The sequence below is a fragment of the Mycteria americana genome, chromosome 5, assembly GCF_035582795.1.
Source record: "Mycteria americana isolate JAX WOST 10 ecotype Jacksonville Zoo and Gardens chromosome 5, USCA_MyAme_1.0, whole genome shotgun sequence".
Classification (NCBI taxonomy): Eukaryota; Metazoa; Chordata; class Aves; order Ciconiiformes; family Ciconiidae; genus Mycteria; species Mycteria americana.
In genome coordinates, this window is record NC_134369.1 from 56408074 (window position 1) to 56431545 (window position 23472).

General features: G+C 43.2%; 1 protein-coding gene across 2 annotated transcripts in view; it reads right to left on the reverse strand.

The window, feature by feature from the left end:
• Positions 1-1538: 1538 nt before the first annotated feature.
• ITPK1 (inositol-tetrakisphosphate 1-kinase) overlaps positions 1539-23472 on the reverse strand; it is a 162349-nt gene continuing 140415 nt past the window's right edge. For both annotated transcript variants that reach the window (XM_075503469.1, XM_075503470.1), the window contains exons 7-11: positions 22764-22804; positions 17816-17981; positions 15505-15572; positions 13850-14012; positions 1539-8203 (exon numbers count right to left, since the gene is read on the reverse strand). In XM_075503469.1, coding sequence (XP_075359584.1) covers positions 7881-8203; positions 13850-14012; positions 15505-15572; positions 17816-17981; positions 22764-22804 — 761 coding nt within the window. In that variant the 3' untranslated portion in view covers positions 1539-7880. The remainder of the gene's footprint in view (positions 8204-13849; positions 14013-15504; positions 15573-17815; positions 17982-22763; positions 22805-23472) is intronic.

Sequence of the window (23472 nt, forward strand, 5' to 3'; positions counted from 1 at the left end):
CTCAGGGAACGGCTGCCAGGCTTTGAACTCGACATATTCCTTTATTCTGCCAAAAACATCAGTGCTCTTGGCCCGTAGAGTGAATTGCACTGGAGGCGGGTGTGTGGGGTCCCCTCGGCACAGGAGGCGCTGGGTGTCCCAAGCCGTCCTCCACCCACCAGGCGAGCTACCCCAGGGAGGGCTGGAGGAGCTGCTGAGTGGGCAGTGCCCCTCGCCCCCGGCCCTGGGCAGCCACACGACGGCAGGAGGAGGCGGCGAGGCTGAGGCACGGCCCAAAAGCTGCCCTGGCACAGGGCGCAAGCTGGGACAAGGCACAGGGCGAGAGCCTGGCTGGGGAAAGCGCACTGGAGTGAGGCGTGAGTGTCCCAACCCCATCCTGAGGAGATCGCGCTCATTAACCACAGGGAAACGCGCATAGGAACAGAAGCGAAACCAAAGCTGTTCCACAGAAACAGTACTAAAATGTCAGTTATTAGGCAGTTAATCCAGCTGTACAAGTCACATTTTACATACTGATCTTCATTTAAATTTTAATTTGAATATTGTATTTAGTTTCTCCTTTTTTTTTGTGGCAGAGTCTCTGCCAGTAGCATCACCCATACAACCCCTTGCAAACTCAGGTCTACATGTCACAATAAAGTCACAGAAACCCTTGGCCACCCACCCCACCCCCACCAAAAAAAACCCCCAACCCCAAACCAAAAAAACAACCCCAAACCCAAGAAACCAAACAACCCACCATAGAAATGCAGCCATCTCCAAAGGAGTTAGACAAGTTTTTCCACAAAGGGTGGTGGCAGCAGACAGAACTTGTCTGTTGCTGCTGCAAAATCAACAAGAGGAAAAATAACATTACTTGATGGAGCTACTATAAATACTGTCTTAATTGGATATTCAAGTAATCAGAAGCATTTGGGACCCAAGGACTTTCTCCAAAGGGAAAAATGGAGTTCAAGGCCTGAGCACTGGGCCTGGGAGGATGCCTCACCAGCTGGTAAATGCCCTCCGACAGGCTGTACCTCTGCTCTACGGCGTCTCTCAACTCACCACTGCAGGGCTTGGCCTTGGGCTGACAGCAAGTGCTGATCCGCAGGCAGTGTTTACGTGAGCGCCCTTGCTGAGTGCTTGTTGCTTAGCAAAATTTAATGCGTCTGGGTGAGATATCTCTCTTTCCTGCACTAGCCAAAATAGGGTCCTGATAAAAAAATCCTGCTAGGTTTTGAGAAATCAAGAATCCCCTATCCAGGATGATGAAGGAAGAATCAGCCCAGAAGCCTACGCTAGGAGTAAATGCTTAAGTACAGCAGTAGCCTAAATCCCAGTGTTGTTTAGGTGTGTTATGTAGTGAGATAAAAATAGCCAACTTCCCACTAGTGTTAGAAATCAAATCAAATCCTGCTCGTACAAGGAGGTCCAAAGTAACTGCAAACAACTGCACTGGGGAAGAATGTGAAACCCAAATTCTCATGAAAATGGGCTTCCCCCAATGAGCTGCTCACCTCACTGCCCTATCCACTCATAAAGAAAAAGCAAAGTAGAACTTTTTATAAGGCATTTATTTTCATTACGTGTTGGAAAGGGACAATTCTGTCTTCAAAACAATTACAGAGATAATGTCACAATACTTACTGCATATTGCTTTACTGTCGAAACCAAAACATTGTCCAAAACAGGTGCTTGGCAAATGAAATGAAAATGAATATATTACCATTGAAATCGATGCTGTTAGATGAAAGCACCATCTTCATTGTCAGATCTGATCAGTCATGCAACTGAAGACGCCAAATAGCAAGTAATTTTGGTTTTTACAGTAAGCCACGATCTTTTAAGGGTTTATATAATTCTATACAAATTTAAGTACAAAATGGGAATTATGTTTCAGAAATCATAGTGAACCGGGCTGAAGCAAATCACATGACACACTTGTTAATGCTGTACAGCTGGATTTGAACACAGATATCGATGAACTTGCGAAACCTAGCACACACACAAAATGGTCCCCAAGAGTCAGCCATGCTTAGGTGGGGAGCAATGCCGGAGAGTGCAGGAGAATATCCAACACTATTCACACCCGAAGGGCCAGTTTTCTCAAAATTGTTGGGATCCCAAGGAATTGTTGTTACTCCCTTTTAAGAATGACTGCATTTTAGTAAGTCGTTCTCACAAGGGTATACACAAGCTGTATCAAATACTGAATCAGAAATAAATAATAAAAGATACATCTAATACATCTTTTATTTTTAATATTTTTTTTACAGCACTGACTTTACAAGAGGATAAACAACTCATTTTTAGGGGCTGCTAACATCCGAAACAAAGTCACTATTTTATACTCAACATATACTCAACCTTTTAATAACTTTATATATGCATATATGACTTTTCACACAAAAAATGTTAAAATAATTTATATCTAAAAACTACTGTGTAAAGAACAAAGGAGGAAATAAAATGTGGGTTTCCTTAAAAAGGACAGAAGAGGAAGACCTGATTTTCATCAACTCCATTCGCTGTTTCAGCTATGTCTGCAGTTTCAAGAGATTTCCAGGCCATCAACAAAAACTTCCAACACACTGGGAAGCCCTCTGCAACCTCATGGCACACTGGGCAAGGTCACCTGCTGATGAGCTCATGTGGCCCACAGGCATCTGATGGCATCAGCCCCGGTGGATTCAGGGTAAGAAAGGTGGAGAGAAACAAAACATCTCCCCAGACTGCTATTAAAAAGCACAGAGTGTAATTCTGGACCACTGGTATCACGATGTCCACTGGCCAGGATTTTACTCCCAAGCCCTACCTCTCCTCGCCCTCCTTCTGCATCACAGACACAGGACATTTTCTTACAGTGGATTTTTTATTTCCACAGGAAAACTGCCCCAGCAGCAGGGGTGGACCAGGCCCCAACAGCCACCTGCACAAACACAGTGAAAACAATTCCCTTTGCTTGCTGCAGATGCTAGTGTGCTTGTGTTGCTGAGGAATGGCTGTAACATCCCCATTTATACCTGGATCCTCTCAAACAAACACCTTTAATAATTTTTGTGGCCATGTAAACATGACAGAACCCACGGAGGATCTGAAACCCATCTGGTCAAAAGCTCAAGTGTTGATGGCCTGGATCCACACAGAGTAAACAGGGAAAGGAAAAGTAGTGAAAATGTGGAAAGTACTTTTCTGGAGGTTACATTCCTCTGAAATAGATATTAAAGCAATATTACAAATAAAATCAGCAATGTGATCTGCAACGGCGTGTCCGTTTATCTATGAAAGCGAGAGGAGATTATATTAAAGGAAATATTTTAATCTACACAAAAGCATTTTCACATACTCCTAATTACAAAACACACAGTTGCAACACCATAAAGTAATTGTATACTGAATACAGAAATCAATACATCTCTTACTAAACAGGAGAGAGGAAAATAAAATTAGCAGGGTAATGCAAGTGAACTCCTGCAAGTGTGCACATGGGGAGACTGCTACAAACTCAAAACAGACTCTATTCACTAAAAAAACAAAATCCAAGATTTTCTGCACAGCTGTGGAAGGCAAGGCTGCAAGCTAGTGTGAAAAAAGCCTGACTCACTTGTCACTGCTGCCACGCAAAGACTTTGGGAAACCAGTGTTAGTCTAAGAACTGATAAGCCTAGAATTTTTTTTGTTGGATGGAAACAACAGAAGCATTTTTTCCTGTTTCACTCTTTTTTGCCAGCCAATTCAAACACCTCCAGCCCCATTTAATCTGTTGCCTTTGGACTGTATCCTGCCCCTGTTATCTACCCACTACTCCACCTGGTTGTTCCCTGGATGGATGCAGCCCGCAGTTAATCTGGAGAACTTGAGGCTTTACCTTGGGCCATCCTCGTTACCTTGTGAAGCCTCAGGATTGGGTTCTTAATTTTTACTCATCTATAATGAAAACAAATGAAACTGGTTGTTTTCCATCCAAGCAACCTGCTGCGGACCTCCTCTGCACAAACATTCCCACATTGAGGATAGAGATCTTCAAAAAGCTTTATGATTCCAACAGTCTGAATAGTATTCATATAAATAGTGCATCCTATCTACTGACCAGCCCAGTCAATCGGCTCCTACAGCACAAAGGTTGAATAGCCAGACACGTGGTTAACCAAAGGCAGAACAGCATTGGCCCAGTGGTAGTTCTGCGTTACACAAACCACAAGTGTCAGCACCGATGCTCCTGGTTAGGCTGCATTTCTGCAGTTGGTTTTCACGTGACCATCAGGATGTTCTGGTACAGTCATTACAAACCCAAGGGTAATGCGGCAAAGTCAGCTAGGCAGGGAGGAGGATGGTGATGGCTTTACATCGCAGGCAGTAGTAATACCAGTCAAGTTCTCGTCAACAGGGAAAAATCTTCACCTACTGAAGCCAATTACATAATTACAGTGGAAACCAGAGTCCCATCTCCTCCATCATGCTGACACAAAACCTGGAGAAATTCCAGTCAAGCTAATGGTGTTCTTGTGGATTTCTAACAGTGAAGAAAAACAGAAATAGATCCCTAAGAAGCTAACTGGTGACCATGTAATTTTAATATAATTGCTCCCATCAACACAGCAATAATAGCTGTGCCTCTGAAAACACAGCAGAACCTTTTCTGACCCACAATAACAGAATTCAAACAGACATTATGGAAAATCTCCCTCAGATTGTCCGCAATTTTAAGAGCAAGGGCATTCTGGTATGGTCTAATATTACTAGACTCCTCTACTTTTACAAAAAAAGGCAAGACTACAGAATATTAACTAACTTACTGTGAAGCTTCTCTTAAATCAAAACTATCCTGAACTTACCAAATGAGGCAGCAATTCAGAAAAGCACTTTAGCACAGGCTTAGTAACATATGCGTGCTTGAATGTTTTGCAATAATGTAACTGTATGTCTGGATACGTGGTAATTTACAGTTTCAGCTTTTAAAAGTTGGTCTCCCAATTTGCCCCTGTGATTTAGCAACATTCTAGTATACGAGCCATAACAATAATTTCTGCAAGGAAATATAGTAGTACAGCAATTGCATGGTAATTTATGTGAAAACTCTATTGTAATGCCACATCACAACAGGTACCTGCATATCTGCACCTGGTAAATTAAAGTGATACCGATACATTTGATAAATAAAAAATAAATTACAGACTATGGGAAAAATGTCACTGATCACACCAATGACCTAAACTTGTTTTCTAGTTACTGCCAAGGTCTGGAGTAATATTTAAATATAGTATTTCTGCAAGCCTTCAGAGAATTACAAAATAAACTTCTAACAATCATTTGTAAACAAGTTTAAAATGCACAATTATATTTCAGTAGTTTATTTTGGAGAAATAAAGCAGTGCAAAATAGGCCAACCAAAATTCAGAAGGCAGCCAGGAAAATAAAATTCTTATTTGATGCTCTAACTAGGAAACAGCATACAGACATTTCCATTGGATCCAACACTCCGATTCATGTAAACATACTTAGTTTGAAAGGTCTTGAGTTACTAACCCAGTTTTAACATAATTGCTTCTTTCCCACCACCCAATAAAAAAAAACAGAAACCAAAAAACCAAAAAAACCCCAAGCCATTGTAATAAAGGGAGCAAAAGGCAAGTCTACAAACACTCCACCAGCTGGTTACAAGAAAGTACCATACAAAAATATGCACTGGCAAGTTCCTTCCTGAGGGTATCTTTTGTTACACATGTAACATAAAAACACTTTTTATTTTAAACAAACAAAAACAAACCCCAAACTGTGGATGTCAATTTTATTTCAGTCATGGCTTTATGAAAAGTTTGGTCTATCATGAATACTTTTATAAACCCCTACCTATGTACATCTGACTCACTCACACCACGACCACCCGAGACCTGCGAGCTGCAGACGTGGGAACCAGCAGCCTCAGAGCATACAAGGGTTGTGAAGCGTGCCCAGCTCAGAACTGATCTGCAATACTCGAGGAAGTTGGCTGCATTTATGTGCACCCTGGAATTTGACAGATACCACACTCATAAGGTCCTTCCAGTCCCTACAGAAATATCTTAAAAGTTAGCAACCCCTCTAGAGGTGGAATAATCTTCTCTTGTGTAAATCATCATCGAAAATCTGATCCTGCCTACAGGAAATCCCCAAGAATGGCATTTTAGGAACAAACCCCATCTCTCCTAAGGAAAAACCATTGTTTACACAAAAGAATTGCTACACAACACTCTTCAAAACTTTTTCCCCTCCAGGACTGGTACCATCAGGTAGGGTGGTGACATCTTTTACACAGTTTACTCCTCTCTCCATGGTCGACCTGGGCTTTAAGCTTTAGATCCTTTCCTTTTGAGTAGATCTCTAACACATGATACTAACCAAACTGGTATTAAATGCTGCAGTGATGGATGCTTTACGAATACCTGCTATAGAAAGACAGAAATTCCCATATCTGCAAGCTAGGAGCTTAACTAAGGAAATTTTCTTAACGCCACCCCTCTTAAACATATTTTAGGGCTTATATGGGGAAGGGAAGGCCACTCTGTCTACCAAAATAGTGTCTCCATTCTCAGCACTGACAGACTCGGATATTTCCAGTTTAGTGTTCAGAATTGGCAAAAGTTGCAGGAATTCGCAACAGCAGAAGATGCTGCCATGCTAGAAGATGCAATAGAAGGTGAACACTGTAGGTTTACTGTGTATCTCAAGAGATACAAATTGGCTGTGCTATAGTTTACAAATAGTATAAAGCACTACCGTAAATTACCACACGGCCTCATCTGACAGCTTGCAACGAAATAACGTGGTCTCTAAACTAGAGCTGTCGTGTACTTCTACCTCATACAAAGGTACACAATTCTGCTTATATTTAATCTGCAAAAGAAAAAAAAATGCACAGCAGCATGGATCCACAGATCCCAGAAGGCAGCAACTGTGTTACCCCTTAGGATCTGCAGGTCAGGTGTACTGCTCCAAGGAAAATGCACAGCTCTGATTGCCAGCTTTTTCACAGCGCTGTCCTGGAGTCCTCACAAGTGCAATAGAGGGAGAATTAAATTCTCTGCTAAGAGATGAGCTGCTTCCGTGAACTATTCTAGGATTTCACCACTAGCAGATGATTGAAAGGATGGCATTTAATCTACTAAATCACTCAACCTAACTATTGGCACCCTGTCTGGATCAAACATGTGTCACTGCTAGCAAGTGTGATTAGAAGCTGCTTTTGACTGAAGCGATGAGGCCCGGGGGAAGAACTGCAAAGCTGGAACCAGGGTGGTCACCTTGGTTCTGCACCCTGAACAACCAGTCTGCTCTGTCCCACCCAAAGTGCTGCAGCTCACAGCAAGCTACCTGTCAAGGTCTTGACTGGTCAATGTTTCAAGAGATTTGGTTTAGTGATACTGAAGTTGTCTTAGCTTTCTTTTGCAATGGCCTACCTGGAAAAAAGGGAACAGGGAATATTTTAGGCAAAAATCTCTAGCACTGTTACATTCATACACTCCATTTCAACATTATTATCTTCTTGATACCATGAGGTCCGATTTTAAAATGCTGGTCACCAGTGATTACAAAGAACAATAGAAATGAAAGAGCAACCTTCCCACAATGAAAGGACTAGTGTTAAAACCCACGTGTGTGTAAACTCACTACAGATTTGCAATTGGAATCTGATGAAATGGATCTGAATCACTTTCTCACCCTCCCCCTTTCAGTCCATTTCATCAGCAAATCAGGTTAAATCAAATGAAAGGTTTTTTTATTTTGCTTTTTTGTGTTGTGTTTTGTGTTTGGTTTTTTTTTTTTTTCATTTTTCGCAATTGTATTGTTACAGCCCGATCTGGTTCTGGGACCACAATTTGTATCCCTGTGGCTTTTTCTCAGTCCATGGCATTGGCAAGTTATTGAGAAGAAGCTTTTGTTGCCAACGTAGCGACGCAGTGCTGCTGGAAGCTGGGGGACACTGCCGAGTTGCAGCCTAGTCTCTGGTGTTGCAGTTTTACTGAGCTGTTGGTCTCGCTTTCCACAATCCAGGAGGAGTCTTTTCCCATGACGCTGAGACAGCCTGTGCTAGCGCAGCATATCCGCTCGTCCATGATCCCGCTGGTCTGCTCTGCCAGGAGCTTGCTGCGGTTTAGCTGGGTCACCTCAGGTACCTGACCCTGCAGGACAGCAGCTATGTGGTTCAAGAGATCTGTGAAAAATTCAGAAACACCCTCGTAACCTGAAAAGAGGAAAAAGAAGGAGATAAAAAAAGGCAATTAAGTAATTTTCATAAGTTCTTTGAAAAGCTTCTCCTACCAGTTTATTTCTTGGGCTGTCCTTGCCCTCCAAGTGATAATAAAAAGGCTTCTTTTCCATGACATCATTTTGAGTGACTGCGCAAGCAGGTTAGCATAAAGAAGAAAAGAAACCCTTGCTACAAAAATGCTTGTGCTCAATGAGAAAAACTGTCACCTTTCAGATTTTCTGTTTCTTTTTCCTCCCAAGTATATATGTGTATATATAATTTTAGGTATATTCTATCGTTTGTTGCCAAGTCCAGGTTTTTCCATAAGTTAGAAACTCTGTGGTATAACGTTGATCTTCTCCATCCTGTTTCCAGGTTTACTAGGGAAAATAGCTCTAATGCAGTTTCCTTGAGGGTCTGGACCCTCTCTAGAATTTGCCCAGCAATACCCTCAGGGAAACCTCAGAGGACAGCGGGGCTGACTGTATACCCTGCAGAAAAGGCAGTTTTCCACTGTGTAAGAAGCAATGTGATGTTCATCTAATTTAACCTAACTTGGCACTTAAAACATGTTCCCCGCTATAAGCAATGTCTGAAAAAACACTTGAGGGACAGTAAACATGTAACAGTGATATAGTATTTGGTAGAAACATCAATCTTTTATTTCAGTATTGAAACTACCTTTCTGCATGTTCTGTTAAGTGATTCCAGACAATTTACAATGCAGAGTTTAACAAGTTTCCTGGTTAAAACAGTTGCTCAAATACCAGGAGACATGACATTTTTGGTGACACAAAGGGTGGCAGTAGGCGTGCAGAGCTTCTGGCTCTATTTTAAGCACTCTGGTACAGGCACAGTTTTATCATTGCATTCATTTTAAAATTGAACCAGACATGCAACATATTGGTACAATGTCTTGAAACGGATCTTAACTGCTACTGCATTACCTAAAATTGTTATCAATTTGATTTAGTATTTAGAGGTGACATACGACATCCAGTGTATTTAATGGGCTAGGCTGATTATTTTAAAATGTCTGTAAAAGTATTCTGAAGGTGACCTGGTATTAATACAGGAGACTGAAGCAATAAATAACAGTTTAAAAGTCCCATGTGAATAGCACACATTCACACAGCAGCACATGAGCAGAACCAGAGACCACAAAGTAAATGCACATTTTAAAACACTTTTAGTGATGTGATCACAGGGCAGAAGACTCCCTCAGATCCATAAATAATTCAATTTTAATCTCCATTCTCCTGTAAAGATCAATGTCCTTAGACAATAAAACCCCAACTTCCTGAAAAACATAAGGTAAGAGGATAATTTCACCTTAAGATAAATGTGGTGATTTTATGGTGTATTTATAACCCATATGTTAAACAATTAACTCTTATTTAGGCCGCTACATTGCTTTGGATTTTATTGCACCTGGTCACAATTCTCCTAGATACTTAACAGGTCACACAAAATACCAGCAATGTGAGACAACAGCTCCCAGTTGTCCTTTCTCAAAGGCCCTTAAACAGATTCACTAAACAAATCGGCCATTTCAAAACGTTGAGTTTCCCAGTGCCCCACACGATAATCCATTGGTCGGCAGGGGGCAACTAGGACTCTTCCGGCCGGCCGGCCATGGGAGCCAGAACAAGATCTCCACCTCTTTGACAGAGGTGCTTGTTACGCTTTCTTGCTTATGTAAAAGCCATGGGATTAGCCTTCAAGTCTACTCAGAGTGCTTCAAACACCCCGGGAATAAGCCATCTCCATAGTAACAGCTTTAATATTCAGAGATGAGATCCATAGTACCCTAGAGTGTTTCGTATCTGCTCACCGAAAACAAACCAGCCTTGTTTGAGAGCATCTAGCAAACTCACAAAGAAGTTGCTTTAAATATTTAATGGGAATAAGATGGCCAGTTATTCAGTCCTGAAATCAGCAGATGTTACAGTGTAAGGAAGCTGTATGTATCAGGCAGGCTTCCTCTCTGCAAGCGCTCTGCAGACTGGGTGGAAAGGCCCAAGTAATTCTGCCTGGTCACTCAGAAGAAACTTCACACACTTCTAAAAAAGTAATACAAGGAAGGGAGGAAGAGAACCAGGGTGTCTCGGCTCTTGAGCCCGCAGCCTGGGGAAGGCTGCAAACTCTGTGGATATTGCCTCACTCTGTTCACTGGCTGCTGCTGCAGGCCTCTCAAAAAAGGCAACTGTGGGACATCACTGTGCTGTGTTGGTAACAAAATCAAGAAGGGCAGATTAAATTACACCTTCAGAAACTACTGGCTATGAATTCGGGATTCATGTCACACAAGCAATCAGTGGGAACATACAAGTTTTGCACACCTCAAAGCACAAGTTGCATGAATCGTGCTCCAGCAGGTACTATCCTAGCACTGCCCACTGAAAGCATTTTGGAAATGCCTGTCTACAAGAGGCCTGAATTTTGCTATGTTGAAAACGGTGTCCAGAGTCCTCTGGTTGAGCATGGATAGGAAGGATGTCCACCCAGCAATGCATCTAAAAATAAGTACCTGCCCCCCTGAGCTTTGTGGAATCAAGAAATGCCTATGAGCATTTTTAAGCTAGCATTACAGATGCTACCTGCCTGATTTTTAGGAGACTCTCCCTGATCTGGCCCACTTTCTGCTTTTCTGCATCTTCCCTTGGGCAGAGAGAAATGGACAGCCCATGTCCTGCATTTGCAGCAGCACATTTACACAAAGTGCACGTCCACATCTGATGCTTCCAGCTGCCAACATATATGCACACAGAACGAGCAGCTCACCTGTACTGGTGACAGGCTGCAAAATGTGTGCACAAGCTGCTTCTGGGGCTGCGTGATCTCAGCCATGGCCATACAACAGCAGGCTATGAAGAGCCTTTTCTCTCAGTTACCTGAGGTCAGACAAACATAAAACCCACATGCTACATGACTGTGCCTACAGTTAAATATCTCCGCTGGTAACCACAGCTAAATATAGCCCTGGTGGTTTCCCACAGAACAGGAGACACAATAGGCCTTTTAGATATTTATCTTTAAAGTCTTTTCAAAGAGTTGCTGGTGCTAATGGAGCAGATAACAGACAACATCCTCCTACAGCTACATCTGCTCTCGATTCTGATGTTAAACTAATCTCAAGATGACATCCATGGAGTGGCAGATTCAAATGAGCTTCAAGCCCGGTAAACACAAAAGACAGCACACAAGGAAGCCAAGCCTCTGGGCAGTTGGACAAGGCTTTGGTCAGGCCTGGCCCCAAGCTGTAGTTTGAGCTCCATGAAAGAGGCTGTGAATGCTCCTTAAAGGGCACCTCTTCCTCTCCCTTCCCCAAAGCAGTGGTGCAGAGATAATGTAGCAGGTCCCCGAAGTGTCTAACTTGGCTCCAACTTGGCTCTACTGCAACCCTTGCAGGACAGGATGACTTGAGGAAGAGGAGCAAGGGAAAGCCCCTTTGTGGGATTGCACTGAGCCAGGAACAGTGAGATCCCACTGCTGATGCAGCCCATCAGTGACTCTTTTGAGCAGGGCTGAATTTGAACTTCTCATCAGCAAGGTGCTGGCTCCATCAGTGAAGCCAGCCCTTGAAGCTGCTCAGCCTTTAATCGTATTGGTCCTTGGAGGGAAAAGCAGCTGCCTGGGCTGAACATGCTTTTGGCCAACAGAGTATTCTGTGTTGAGACGTAACTTTTCTTCTGTTGTATTTTACCCCATTGCTTCTTCTCCGACCTCAGCAGCCCTTGAGATCAGCTCATCTCTCTCAGTTCTGCTACCTTTTACAAATTTGAAGGCAGTTTTGTCTACCCCCAGCCTTCTCTCTTCCACGTCTGGTCCCTGCTGCTATCCTCTAAACTTTCTCCAACTGGTCTTCAACCTACCCCCATGGTGACAAACCCAGTAGCTACCTTCACTACCCACACGTTCACCACCAAAAAAATCCCGTGTGAGACATAATGTAGGCCTGCGCACAAGAAGCTTCCCTGTGCTCTCAAGCCTCCTGCAAGGACTAAAACTCCCTATTAATTCAATGTCTCTTCAAAGACCAATTACTGTGCAGATTGAAACACAGGACTTGGGCTGAATATCAAAAACTATTGCCTTAGGGTAGAAGTACAGCAGAGCACGAGGCTTAAGGCAGTTCTGCAAACTTCTGCCACAACAAGAAGACATTACTCCTTTTTAAACACTTAAGTTTGCCACTAGTTGCTCCCCAATTTGGATTTTTCAACATTTCAAGAAAAGGGGAATTTCAGTCTGTGCAAGTACCAAATCCAAAACAATACTTGAAAAAAAACCCAAACCCCAAAACACCAAACCAAAATGCAGGATGCAGGATTGCAAAAGAATGTCCTGCATCACTGACTTCAAGACCCAGTGTCTGAAATATGATCCCATTCATAAAACTGATTTGGCTCCATCTGACATCCAATTTAGGTTGTTTCACTGCTCTTGGCAGAAGGCTGTTTTCATAGGTCTGCAGATTGCATCAACACCATACGGTAGAACCAAGCTGCAAAGTGACCTGAGAATAGCAGGGCTGGAGTTTTAAAAGGAAGCCAGTCACTGTGGAGATAGACAGGCAAGGCACTACAGGGCAGTAGTGGGATCGAGGACCTGGATTGAAAGATTAAGAAGACTAGGGGCTCAGGGCAAGATCTCTAGATGTAAAGACACCTCAGCCATATTGAAAACTCAAAGTCTTCAATGACAGTTTAAACAAACTGTAACAGCCTGTGTACGTCTCTGGAAACAAACATCGCTATTCAGGTAATGAGAGGAGATTCTCAAAGAGAAAAACCCCATGCAAAACAGCATCAAATGAGGTGATGTATTCTTTTCCTGTGTTAGGCTACTGAATTTAGCACAAGTGACAGACCATTACTGCCTCCCGTTATACACAGTTACAACTCCTTTTAACAATTCCAGTGGTCAAGGATATTGTTTAGTTGTTTCCAAGACATACGTTGCACTAAGAAAAGTGGAGGACAAATTTACCGGTTTTCACATGTTCTATTCTATTGTTTTACTCCAGGATCCACTTATGAGAACCTGCAAGGATATTTAACCCTTTACAGCAACTTCTGTGCACCTACAATTTTATCATCTTCTTCAGATTCCTGGTGCTGTTGCTTTTGTGCAAAAAATGTCTTTTCACGGGGAATCAATTTGCACAGGAAGAGATTTTCAAGGGAACAGTTTGCTGCTTCCACCCCCTCAACACTTTTAATGGCACAGAGTCTGGAAAAAAAGAAATCTCAAATGGCTCTCCTAAAATGGAATTTATTATTCTTCTTTTCATCTTCAGAATGAGGGACAGGCCCAGAAAGGCCAGGTCCCAGCACACAGTCCCATGCTTCAGTTCCTGGGCATCCCTTTGCAGGGAAGGGCATAACAGCCATGTTACAGCTGGCCACTAAAATTTGACCGTATCTCCTAAGAGGTAATATTTCAGTAGCACATTCCATATGTAGATTAGGGTTCTGCCCTTCCCAGATTAAACAGTATCTGATCTCAGAACAATTTGGCTGCTGCTCTCCTGTCCCCTACCTCGGAAGCAATGACGTGAGACACCAGCAGTAAAACTTCACACTAAGCAGGCACTGCACAGTTTCCGCAAAGCATGAGTGGAAAGGCCTTTCTCACCTGGGAATGCATTTATATCAATGACCGCATGCTGCCCAGTCTGATTGTTAATGATGATATCAATTCCAAAGAGGGAAACTCCCAGAGCTTGCCGCAGCGCCTTAGAGATTTCCCGGATGACGTCGTCGTTTGGCCGCTCAAATACTCCTTCGATTTTATCCAGCTATAGTGGAAAAAGACACATTACTAAGGGACTCTGAAAGAGTCTTTTTAGTGGAAAGATTAATTTTCAGAGGTTTCCAGGTGCATATCCATCAAATCTAATTGCAGAGAACTGGTGGCATGAAACAGAGAAAGACACCAAAGAGAAACTGATTTCATAATTCAGCATCCTACCTATATTGGAAGTTCACCTGCTCTAAAGCACCTAGTTCTTCCTCTTCATACTGGTGCAGCTCCTTGAGAGATATAGCAGTACAGGAATGAATGGAGAATCAGACTCCCTTTTAAGTACTAGATCTATATCTTAAAAAAACAAATACAGCTGGCATGTTTAACCCTGTGCTGCAAATATTCTGGATATGATTCTGCTATTTCAATGTAGATTAAGGCCTGTGTTAAAGGACTGATAAGCCAGAGTCCTGCTGTTAGTTTCATTCGAGCCATACAACACAACTTAGCTGATATCTTCAGGGCACAGGCTAATTCAAAGGGGATAGCTTTTATGTGGGTTTTCATGTATAAGTTATTCTACAAACATTTATCAGGATGAAAAACTCCAGTTATTTATGACTGGAAGATGTAATTTTTCTCACTTTTTAAATAATAAGTTATGCAGCAGAAGTATGCTGTTATGCCTACAGAAATGTGTATGGAATATGCATGTGTACAAGAGAGATGGGAGGTAAACTACAGGAGCATATACTCTCTCGAAGTTTGAAAGTAAATTTAGCCATAAAGGGATTTATGACTAGCACAATTAGAGTTTTAATTTTTAGTATGCCCATCAGTGTTGCACACAAAATTTAATCGTTGTCAACTATGAAACTACTCCCCAGTAGAGCTTGTGAAACAGAAAAGAATCTGGAGACAGAGATTGAAAGGACCCAGTCCTGTAAAGTGACTTTCTCAGCAGTTGAGTGCCCGAGAACTTGTTACGATTCATACGCCCAAAGCTTAATGATGGGACTGGTAACGCAAGCATGAAACTGTGCAGCGTGCTGGCACTGCTGGACTTGGAAGACAGCCAGAAATGGTCCCGCGGTCACAGCTCAGGTGTGCTTGCACCGCAGACAGCTACTGGCCCTCTGTGGCCCTGCCCAACGCAATTTCTCTGCTTGAGTTTTCACTGTTTGTCCTTCCTCACAGAACTGAGTCCTAGAAGGATGATTTATGCTTATTAAGCTCTCTGGACAGGAAAAGGCCAGGTATTCGCATTCAGAACCTCCTTCTTCCCTTTGCCTAGATTAGCTCTGGGGAGTTTAGGCCTGGCAAGCAGCACAGGCTTGCCATGTCAGTGCTTCCTCACCAGAGCTCGGTAAGGAAAACCAGAGGGACACACAGTCATGCTGGTTCGTTGTACCAAACAGACCTCAGCCTGCAACACAGAAGCAGACAACTTGTGAAGGAGAGTCACTAGCTACTAACGCTTTGATAAGAAAGGACTAGATAGTTTTCCAGCCGCGCTAGAGGGAAAAAAGACCAAGTGTACTTACTGCTGTTAAGACAGATGAAGATTCTGGCTTTGAAACATTGTGGCTGTTGAAAAATATTGATTCTCTGTCTGGAATTAAAAGAAGGTTGTAAATAACTTTATACCAGATTTTAATTTCCAAAGGACTAGTGCAGGGAACAGTAGATGGCACTGCAGCCCCGGCAATCTACGCCTTCATCACTGCCGGGCAGTCCCCTGCCACCCGCCCCACGCCCAGGGCCTCTCCTGCCTGGCACTCAGCTGCCTGCGCAGGCAGGGACCCACGGCCGGCTCACCCACGGTTTTTGGACCTTGGACCACAAATACATAGAACTGCACGGGGTTAACAGAAACCAGTTGCCTTTCCTTCACCAGAGCCAATCAACTAAGTTCAGTAAGATAATGAAGTTAATTTCTACTAATTCGCTATACTCAAAGTGACACTTCCAATGGGAAGGTGTGTGATAGAAGGGAGAAGCTGCCTTCGCTGCAGGCAGTAGATGGATAGCACCCGGGGTACGCCGAGATCCCTGTGAACCTGGGGAGGGCACTGTCACCATGGAGGAAAGGAGTAAATTTCATGGTCAGGACCTGCCCTCCCTTTGGAGGCACCACAGGAATGCAGGAGACACCCTGAGGTGACTGAAGCCACGAATGTACCACAGTGGAAAGCATGGGGGGAACTGTACCAGCACCTCCCTCCCTGCTCCCTCTGTGCTGGAGGTTTTACTGGCAGGGAGAAATCCACCATGGCAAGTCTCCCCTTGGGATTCCCACCACAGCAGACTGATGGCATCGTACAGACAACCTGCATGGGAACACCCGGACCAAAGTCTCAGCATGCAGGTGGCACCAGCAATAGAGTATTTCTGCTATGCAGATATCTCTGAGTGGACATTTAAGAGCAGCCACAGGGCCACATACGATAAAGACGGAGGAGCTGTGAAAAGCAAACTTAAATCCACTCCGCAGTCTGATACCACCATATACTCTTCTTGCCTTTCCTCCCATTTAGAAAGGCCCTGTACTTTCAGACAATCAGCTCCTGGAGTGCCTCACAGCTGCCAGATCTGCTTAATTGTCAGATCTGCCTAGTCAGGTGCCTGTAGCACAGCCCCCTTAAACTCTCCTGATGAGGGTAAGAAAGCCAGACACTCATCCTAATCTGCCCACAAAACTTACTTTTATGTGGGCTTCCAGACAACTTTCAAGTCTTACACTAACGGATGAGACATTAGCTAAGGCATTTTCAGAAAGATGCCTTAAAACATTCTCTTCCAGCAAAAGTACAGACCAACTGTCCTAACAGTTTATATGAACACAGGTTCTGGCCTACTTAATTTGATCAGGACATAGAGCAGACCTAAATGTAAATACAGGCACACATATCTACAGACAAGGACTTTTACTGGGATCCTACTATACATATACTAACAAAATATGTATTTGTGCGCAGAATGCAATGGTGAACATACAGGGACACACTAAGATCAGCAGAAACCACTAAGAAAAGGGACAAGAAACTGGCACTTGCTCATTCATCTCCTTCAGTTTGATACCTTCTCCCCTCCCATCCCCAGCTCCTGGATTTGTCCAGTTGCAAGCAGATCATGCTCCCATCCATGCCCTGCTAGTTCCTTCTTGCTTCTGAAGGCCCACAGAACGCAGTTCTTGGGAAACCAGCTTTTTTTTCCATAAAGGAAATTTTAGTAATCTCTAATAAAACCCCTTGAAGTGCTTCTGTCTAGTGACATATAGGAGGATCACTGTCCCACTGACAAATCCATTCCTCCTTCCCCCCAACACAGCTGGTATCTACAAACCAAAGGACACTTCCCACCAAGGTTTACAACACTGGGCCTCACATGAACAGAGAGGCTTGTTTAGGGGAGAGCACCAGCAATCTTTAATTTAAACACACATACATAATCAAGGTAAAAATAGGGAGAGGAAGTTCTGAAATGATGGAATCCAGGAAATTCTCTCCAAAGCACTTTTATAAACAAACTCCGGAACAAATGACACATGAACTTACTGTGAAATCAGAGAATTTCTCTCCCTCTCCCCCTTTCCATATGACATAAAACACTGTTTCTAACAGGTAAGACTCAGGTTACCATTGCATAAATATTTACTATACGAATGTCATTCGTATGTATTTCAGAGCAGATGAGTTATCTCCCTTCCTAGTGAAATAATACAGAAGAGGAAACATGGTATGTAAGAACCAGCTGCCTTCACTTCAGCAGCCTTTTCAAAGATATTTTTCTTTTGGATTGTTTGCTGCCAAGGCTCCGAGAACTGACATTTCCTTTTAAATCGGCACAACGTACCTGAGATTCCCGCAGAGAAGTTCTTTAAAGAGGGTCTTTTCACCACCGTGTAGGATTCCCCGACCACGAAGACTTTATACAGCACGGCATTGTGATTGATGAAGCTCTGAATGACGCAAGGGGGGCGGACAGCTTTCAGACCCTCCTGGTTGAAGATGATCGCCATCTGGAAACACACACACACAGTTGTGCACAAATCTTTCAATAATTTCATGCTTACCCACACCTGACTAGCAGTGAGGGGGAATATCTACTGATGGATGTATATTGACCACGTGTGAATTCCTTCTCAGCAGCTAGTCCTACTTCATAACATTTCATTTCACTGACACACAACTCTCCAAACACTACTGGCAGCGCAGCTTTCATTTTCAATCAACACTTTCTTCTCAGCTCTTTGCAATTTCATTTGCTGTTTTCAGCTGGGAAGCTACTGCAACTGCAGGTACAACAAAAGGCTAAAACATTTGACCAACACAGATGACAAAGTTTGTATTGAATACAAGTGTGTATCATGAGAACAACAGAAGGAACAGCTCTACATACTAACTGTATGAGTTCTTCCCCACAGCTCTGTTTCCCGTGGTTTGGTTCAGTCCAGTTGCATGGCCTAAGCACCAGGGCTTCACCCACATCATCAGAGAACTTCTTTCAGACTCTAGTAATTCTTACTGCTAGCAAATGCCGGCCTAATGATTTTCTTGGCTTGGTTTCACCCCATTACTCCAAATGGATAGTCCTCTTGAAGGGACTGGAACAAATATGCCAAAAAGGAAGGCATTTATAGGGCCTGAATGATGAACAACAGCTGCCTCAAAGAGCATGGAATTGATGCTGGTAGGTGCATAGAAGTACTCTGACGAGCTAGCATATCTTCACCGCATGTTACGCTGCTCCTTCCATCGATCCGTCCACTACCATGCCTACATGCATATATAATTATCATAACTGCGGTGCCCCATTTTGCAGGTTTATTGTTGGAGTATGGATGCTGCCATGGCTCCTATGCAGAACTGGCAGCAAGCACCATTCTGGCACAGGCTGATGAAATATCACTTTATACCAGTGTGCCCCTACACAGCAGTGAGGATAAACTGAGGTTTGCTCTCCATCCTCGAAACCCTGAAAAAGATATGCTCGATTTATCTGAATATTGACCTTTCTTCATTACTCCAGTGATGCTGGGCCTTGGGCATCCACGGTGGCAGAAGGGTGTGTTGATAGTCAGGTCAATATGAGTAAGGACTGTTCAAGGCCAGAGAACCTGACATACATCTTATCTTCCTTTCCTCTGGGCAAAACTCCCTCCCACAGGTAGGAATGCTTTGGTTAAAGCACTTTCCCGCTCTGAAGAGCCTTCAAGACAACAGCTAAGCATCCACGTCTTGAGCCTGCCGCCTACCTCAATCAGTGCAGGATGCAGAACACTTACCAGAAAAGTTCCTAAGCTCTGAAAGACAAGTTTTTTCTTATGCCTGTTAATATTTTCTCACTGGCCTCCTTGGGCCTAGTGTTTTACTTGGGATGTAAGACAGTCCAGAGAGGCTAAGAGAGTTCCTGTGGTCCCACAGTGACTCCAGTGATATACAGAATAAAATTGGAGCTTCCTGCCTCAGCATGGTGCAGATGAGTTATACTGCTTGCTCTCTCTTTCCATATGCTTCCTGTCAGTTTTTGTGCTTTCTGAGATCAGCTTAGTGAAGTCAGGGTCACTGGAAGGATTTTACAAAGAAACTTTACCACTTTGTGCTCTCTCTCATATTATATAGGATCAGCTGCTCATTTGATGTACACTGTACTTTCAGACTGAATTCTTGCTAAAATCTTAGTTTGTTCCTGTAATAAAAACAGTAAATATAACAGGTTTTGTTGTTCAAACACATAACCATGGTAAATTATGTGATGTAGTGATTACATATTCATAGTTAAAAGTCTAAGCACATTTTTGTCCTTATTCCTCCTTATCTGGTAGACCACATTAGATCACATAATTGTCTGCACGCATGCACAATGACTCAGTAGATTAACATTTTCTGAATTCAAGTCAATGTGTGCATTCAATACCTACTTGCAGCTGATATTCTTACTCTGTCTCTGTTATACCAGATGCTACCTATCTGACAGCACAGACTGAATTTGTGAGTGGTAATAACCTGTGCAAGAATCCTACTCTAACCAGCAGAATCGTCCATCAAGATGATTCACAGCAACAACAACATCATACCTCATTTGTCTCTCACTGGCACTAAGAAACACTGCTCTCTTACTCCTCCTGTGTAGACTGTTGGCTTTATAATATCTACAACATCATACTGGCAAAAACTATGCTGTTCCTATCCTTCAGGTGCTCTCTGCAAACATTAGTTAATTAATCCCCACAAACCACTCTTATGAATAAGGTGAGCAGGTACTTATAATCCTACTTTAGAAGTGTGGCAATGCAGAGAGTTTACCTTCTTGCCACAGAACTGACCCAGGCTACTGGAAACCCTGTGAAACCTCTCTTCTGCAAAGCTCTGTGCTGACAAGCCCATGGACTAGCACACAACGCATATAACTCCCATGGTGTTGTGTTATGCTGGTTCACTGCGATGTCTCACGGTTTTCAGCATGCATGAATACAGCTCCAAGAATTCGCTTGCAGGGTGCACAAGCTCTTTGTCATCTAGCACAGACCTGCTGTGTCTGGCAGTAACATGGGAACAATACTTTACATGATAATTTCCAAATAGCATTCCTCATTCTAAATGCAGAGCTCTTTTGAAGGCAAAACAAAACATTTGGCACCAAGAATTTTCACTGACAATGTCCTTAAGGAATTCAGTCTCAAAAACCACAGCGATTCTCTGCCTTTTCACTCCTGTCTGCTCAACATTTAGAAGTCATTCTGGACACATTTCTTTAGGTTGCGGATCTCAGTGATGTCTCAAGGCAGCTTTATCAAAGGTCAGTTATGTTCTGACTTGCTGGCAGCTGGAAAGGACAACCTTCAGGCATCATGTCTGTTCAAGTCTAACAAACAGTGCTGGCAAAGTGGGGTTCAAGTGTTGAGCTGGCTGACGTGACTTCTAGTGCAGAGGCCATGTGGAACTGTGGGACACCACAAGAAGACTAACTAACAGCAAACTAGCTTAACTAGCTCGTGTTTTCACAGCAAAATGCAGAGTCTGCCAGCCTCGGCTGGCACCAAACCCAAATTCAAGCCTGCACCTTCAGCTGTCCTTGTTAGCCAGTACTTGAGCTTTCTAAATAGTCATCTTGTGAAGAAAAGCAGATTTCTGGCCAGGCTGGGTTCTAGTTCCAGTGTCAGCTCTGCAGTGGAAATATCTCTACAGAAAATGAAGCAATTTACCAAAAGCCAAAGAAGGAGTCATTAATAAAACAGGCAACAATTTCTTGCTTCTAGACCTATGCGCCATCTTTTAGACAGACTGTACGGTAAGCAGAGTATTTATTCTACGCTTCCCTTGCCATTATTGACCATAAAAAAGCAATTACAAGACAGTTCCTCTCTGATCATAAATATATTTTTGGATCACTCCTGAGAACACAGCAACTCCAAAAGTGACTACTACTCCTAACTATGTAAAGTACCACACAAGACTTTAGGCTTTTTTCCAGGGGTCCTCCTAGGCTCTAGTCATAAGTTCCTGTGATAAAATGCAGCCTACAACTGTATTTTAGTCTAATTTTTGCTCAGAAAATGGAATTCTGGCAGGAGGCTGAGATATGTCTGCACTGTATGAAAGAACAGCAAAAAAGATTCACCAGGAAAATGAAGTCCAAGCCTGACTGGACAAGCACTGAAAGGTTCATGCAGTTCAGGCTGCAGTTGCAGAGGAACCCTCTACAGAAGAATCAACAGGGAAGCTGTGGTTTTAAATTAATTCACAACCCAGTCCCCAAGTGTCCTTGGGAATGATAGCAAAAATTTATAGCGGCTGCTCTGGCAAACTAACAGGACTGTCTGTCATGCTTGTAAAATGATCCAAGCTAAGGCCTGCATGAAAAATCTAGCTGCATTTTTAAAAGGAAGTGCTGGTCATTCAAGATTTCAGCTGTAGGCATTCTGCTCATCTAGATTTACATTTTACTTCAGGGCCTTCAGCTCTCAGAGGTGCTGCAGCAACATACTGCACGTTTCAGGAGCAGCTGGGAAATCTGGACCAACGACCACTTTGTTAACAAAGGAAGCCAGGCGTTATGCAAGCCAGCAGTGAGGGCTGGATTCTCAAAACTGAGCTGCGGTAAGCAGGAAGGCAGGAAGCACAAATGGAAAAGAATTAAAACAGGACTCAACTTGCCTAAATTTAGAGAAAGCTAGGCTCATAGGGAATGTACTCCTTCCAGGAATACACAACCGTTTTAACTGCAATTGCCTTACGGGAAGGAGGGAAAGCAGATAGTTCTACCAGCCCTGTTCTTCCCACTGCTCCAGCCGTGTTATTACAACTGAACATGCCTAGAAACCGCCTCTGTTTGCTATTCCCTTCCTCTCAAGGACAGGAACCAGCTGGCCTTCACTCAGACTTCCGCTTCATCTGCAGCACAAAAACATTTCTCACCTGTACCACATATACGTTGGAAGAGAAACATGATGGGGTGGAAATATCACTTAGTGTGACCTCCCACCAAAGGAGAGGCTGAAGGAGACTCCTTGCAGACAGAGCTGACTGGACACTACAAACTGCTAGAAGCAACTAGATGACAGAAGCTAGAAACTGCTAAAAAGAACTTCCACATCAAGAGGTTAAAGTCATATTTAACTTCATTTCAGATAAATCTGAAAAAAATAATGGTGTAATTAAACAAAAGGGAGAGGCAGGGGAAGGGAAGTCATTTGGGCATAGCCCTCATTCTGCCTATTACAGGATCAGAAAGCACCAACCAAACCACCATGGGGGGACTGGAAGCAGGGGGATAACACTGCAAAAGTTTTTTAACTCACCTCGTGAGAGTTGGTTCCGTGGGCCACTCTGGTTTTACAAACTGGGTAAATAAAAAAGAAAAAACAATGCACCACTGAAACAGTACACACAAAACCCTTATAAATCCATTCCCACCCACACCAAACACTGGAGTTCACCAGACCAAGGCATTGACTGTACCAGATGCTAGTGACAGTCTCTGCTTGAATAATGCCCTCAATCACTGCAAAGCTTGGGGTTGCTCTCAGCCCTACTCTCTCAACTCCTCCCTGTAACTAAGGTGTAAGCAGAGGTCATTATTAGGACTGGTCAAAGGAACAAAGCATCAGCTAAGAAGTTAGTACCAGTACTGGTGTTGCCATCCTGCCTACTCAGAGGGCATCTTCACAAGTATGGGGTTTTGCCTGAGGCTGGAGCTACTTTACAGGTAACACAAAACACCACTGTTCTGAAAACAAGGGAGCTGGGGCACAGAGGAAACCAACTTCTTTTCCTACCTCCCTGTTTCTGGGGAACAGCAGGAAACCAAATGGGCTGAACAAAACTAAGATACAACATATTTTTCGCAGACAACCATAGAGGGGGACAAAAAGAGTAGAAAGAGCCCAGCAGTTCTTTCTCCTTCATATTCCTTATCTGCTCTGTATATCCTGGTTCTCACCTCCATCGTAAAACCAGTAAGAGGAAAGAAACAACGTGCTCCTGCTTTTATGAAACCAGAGAAGAGCT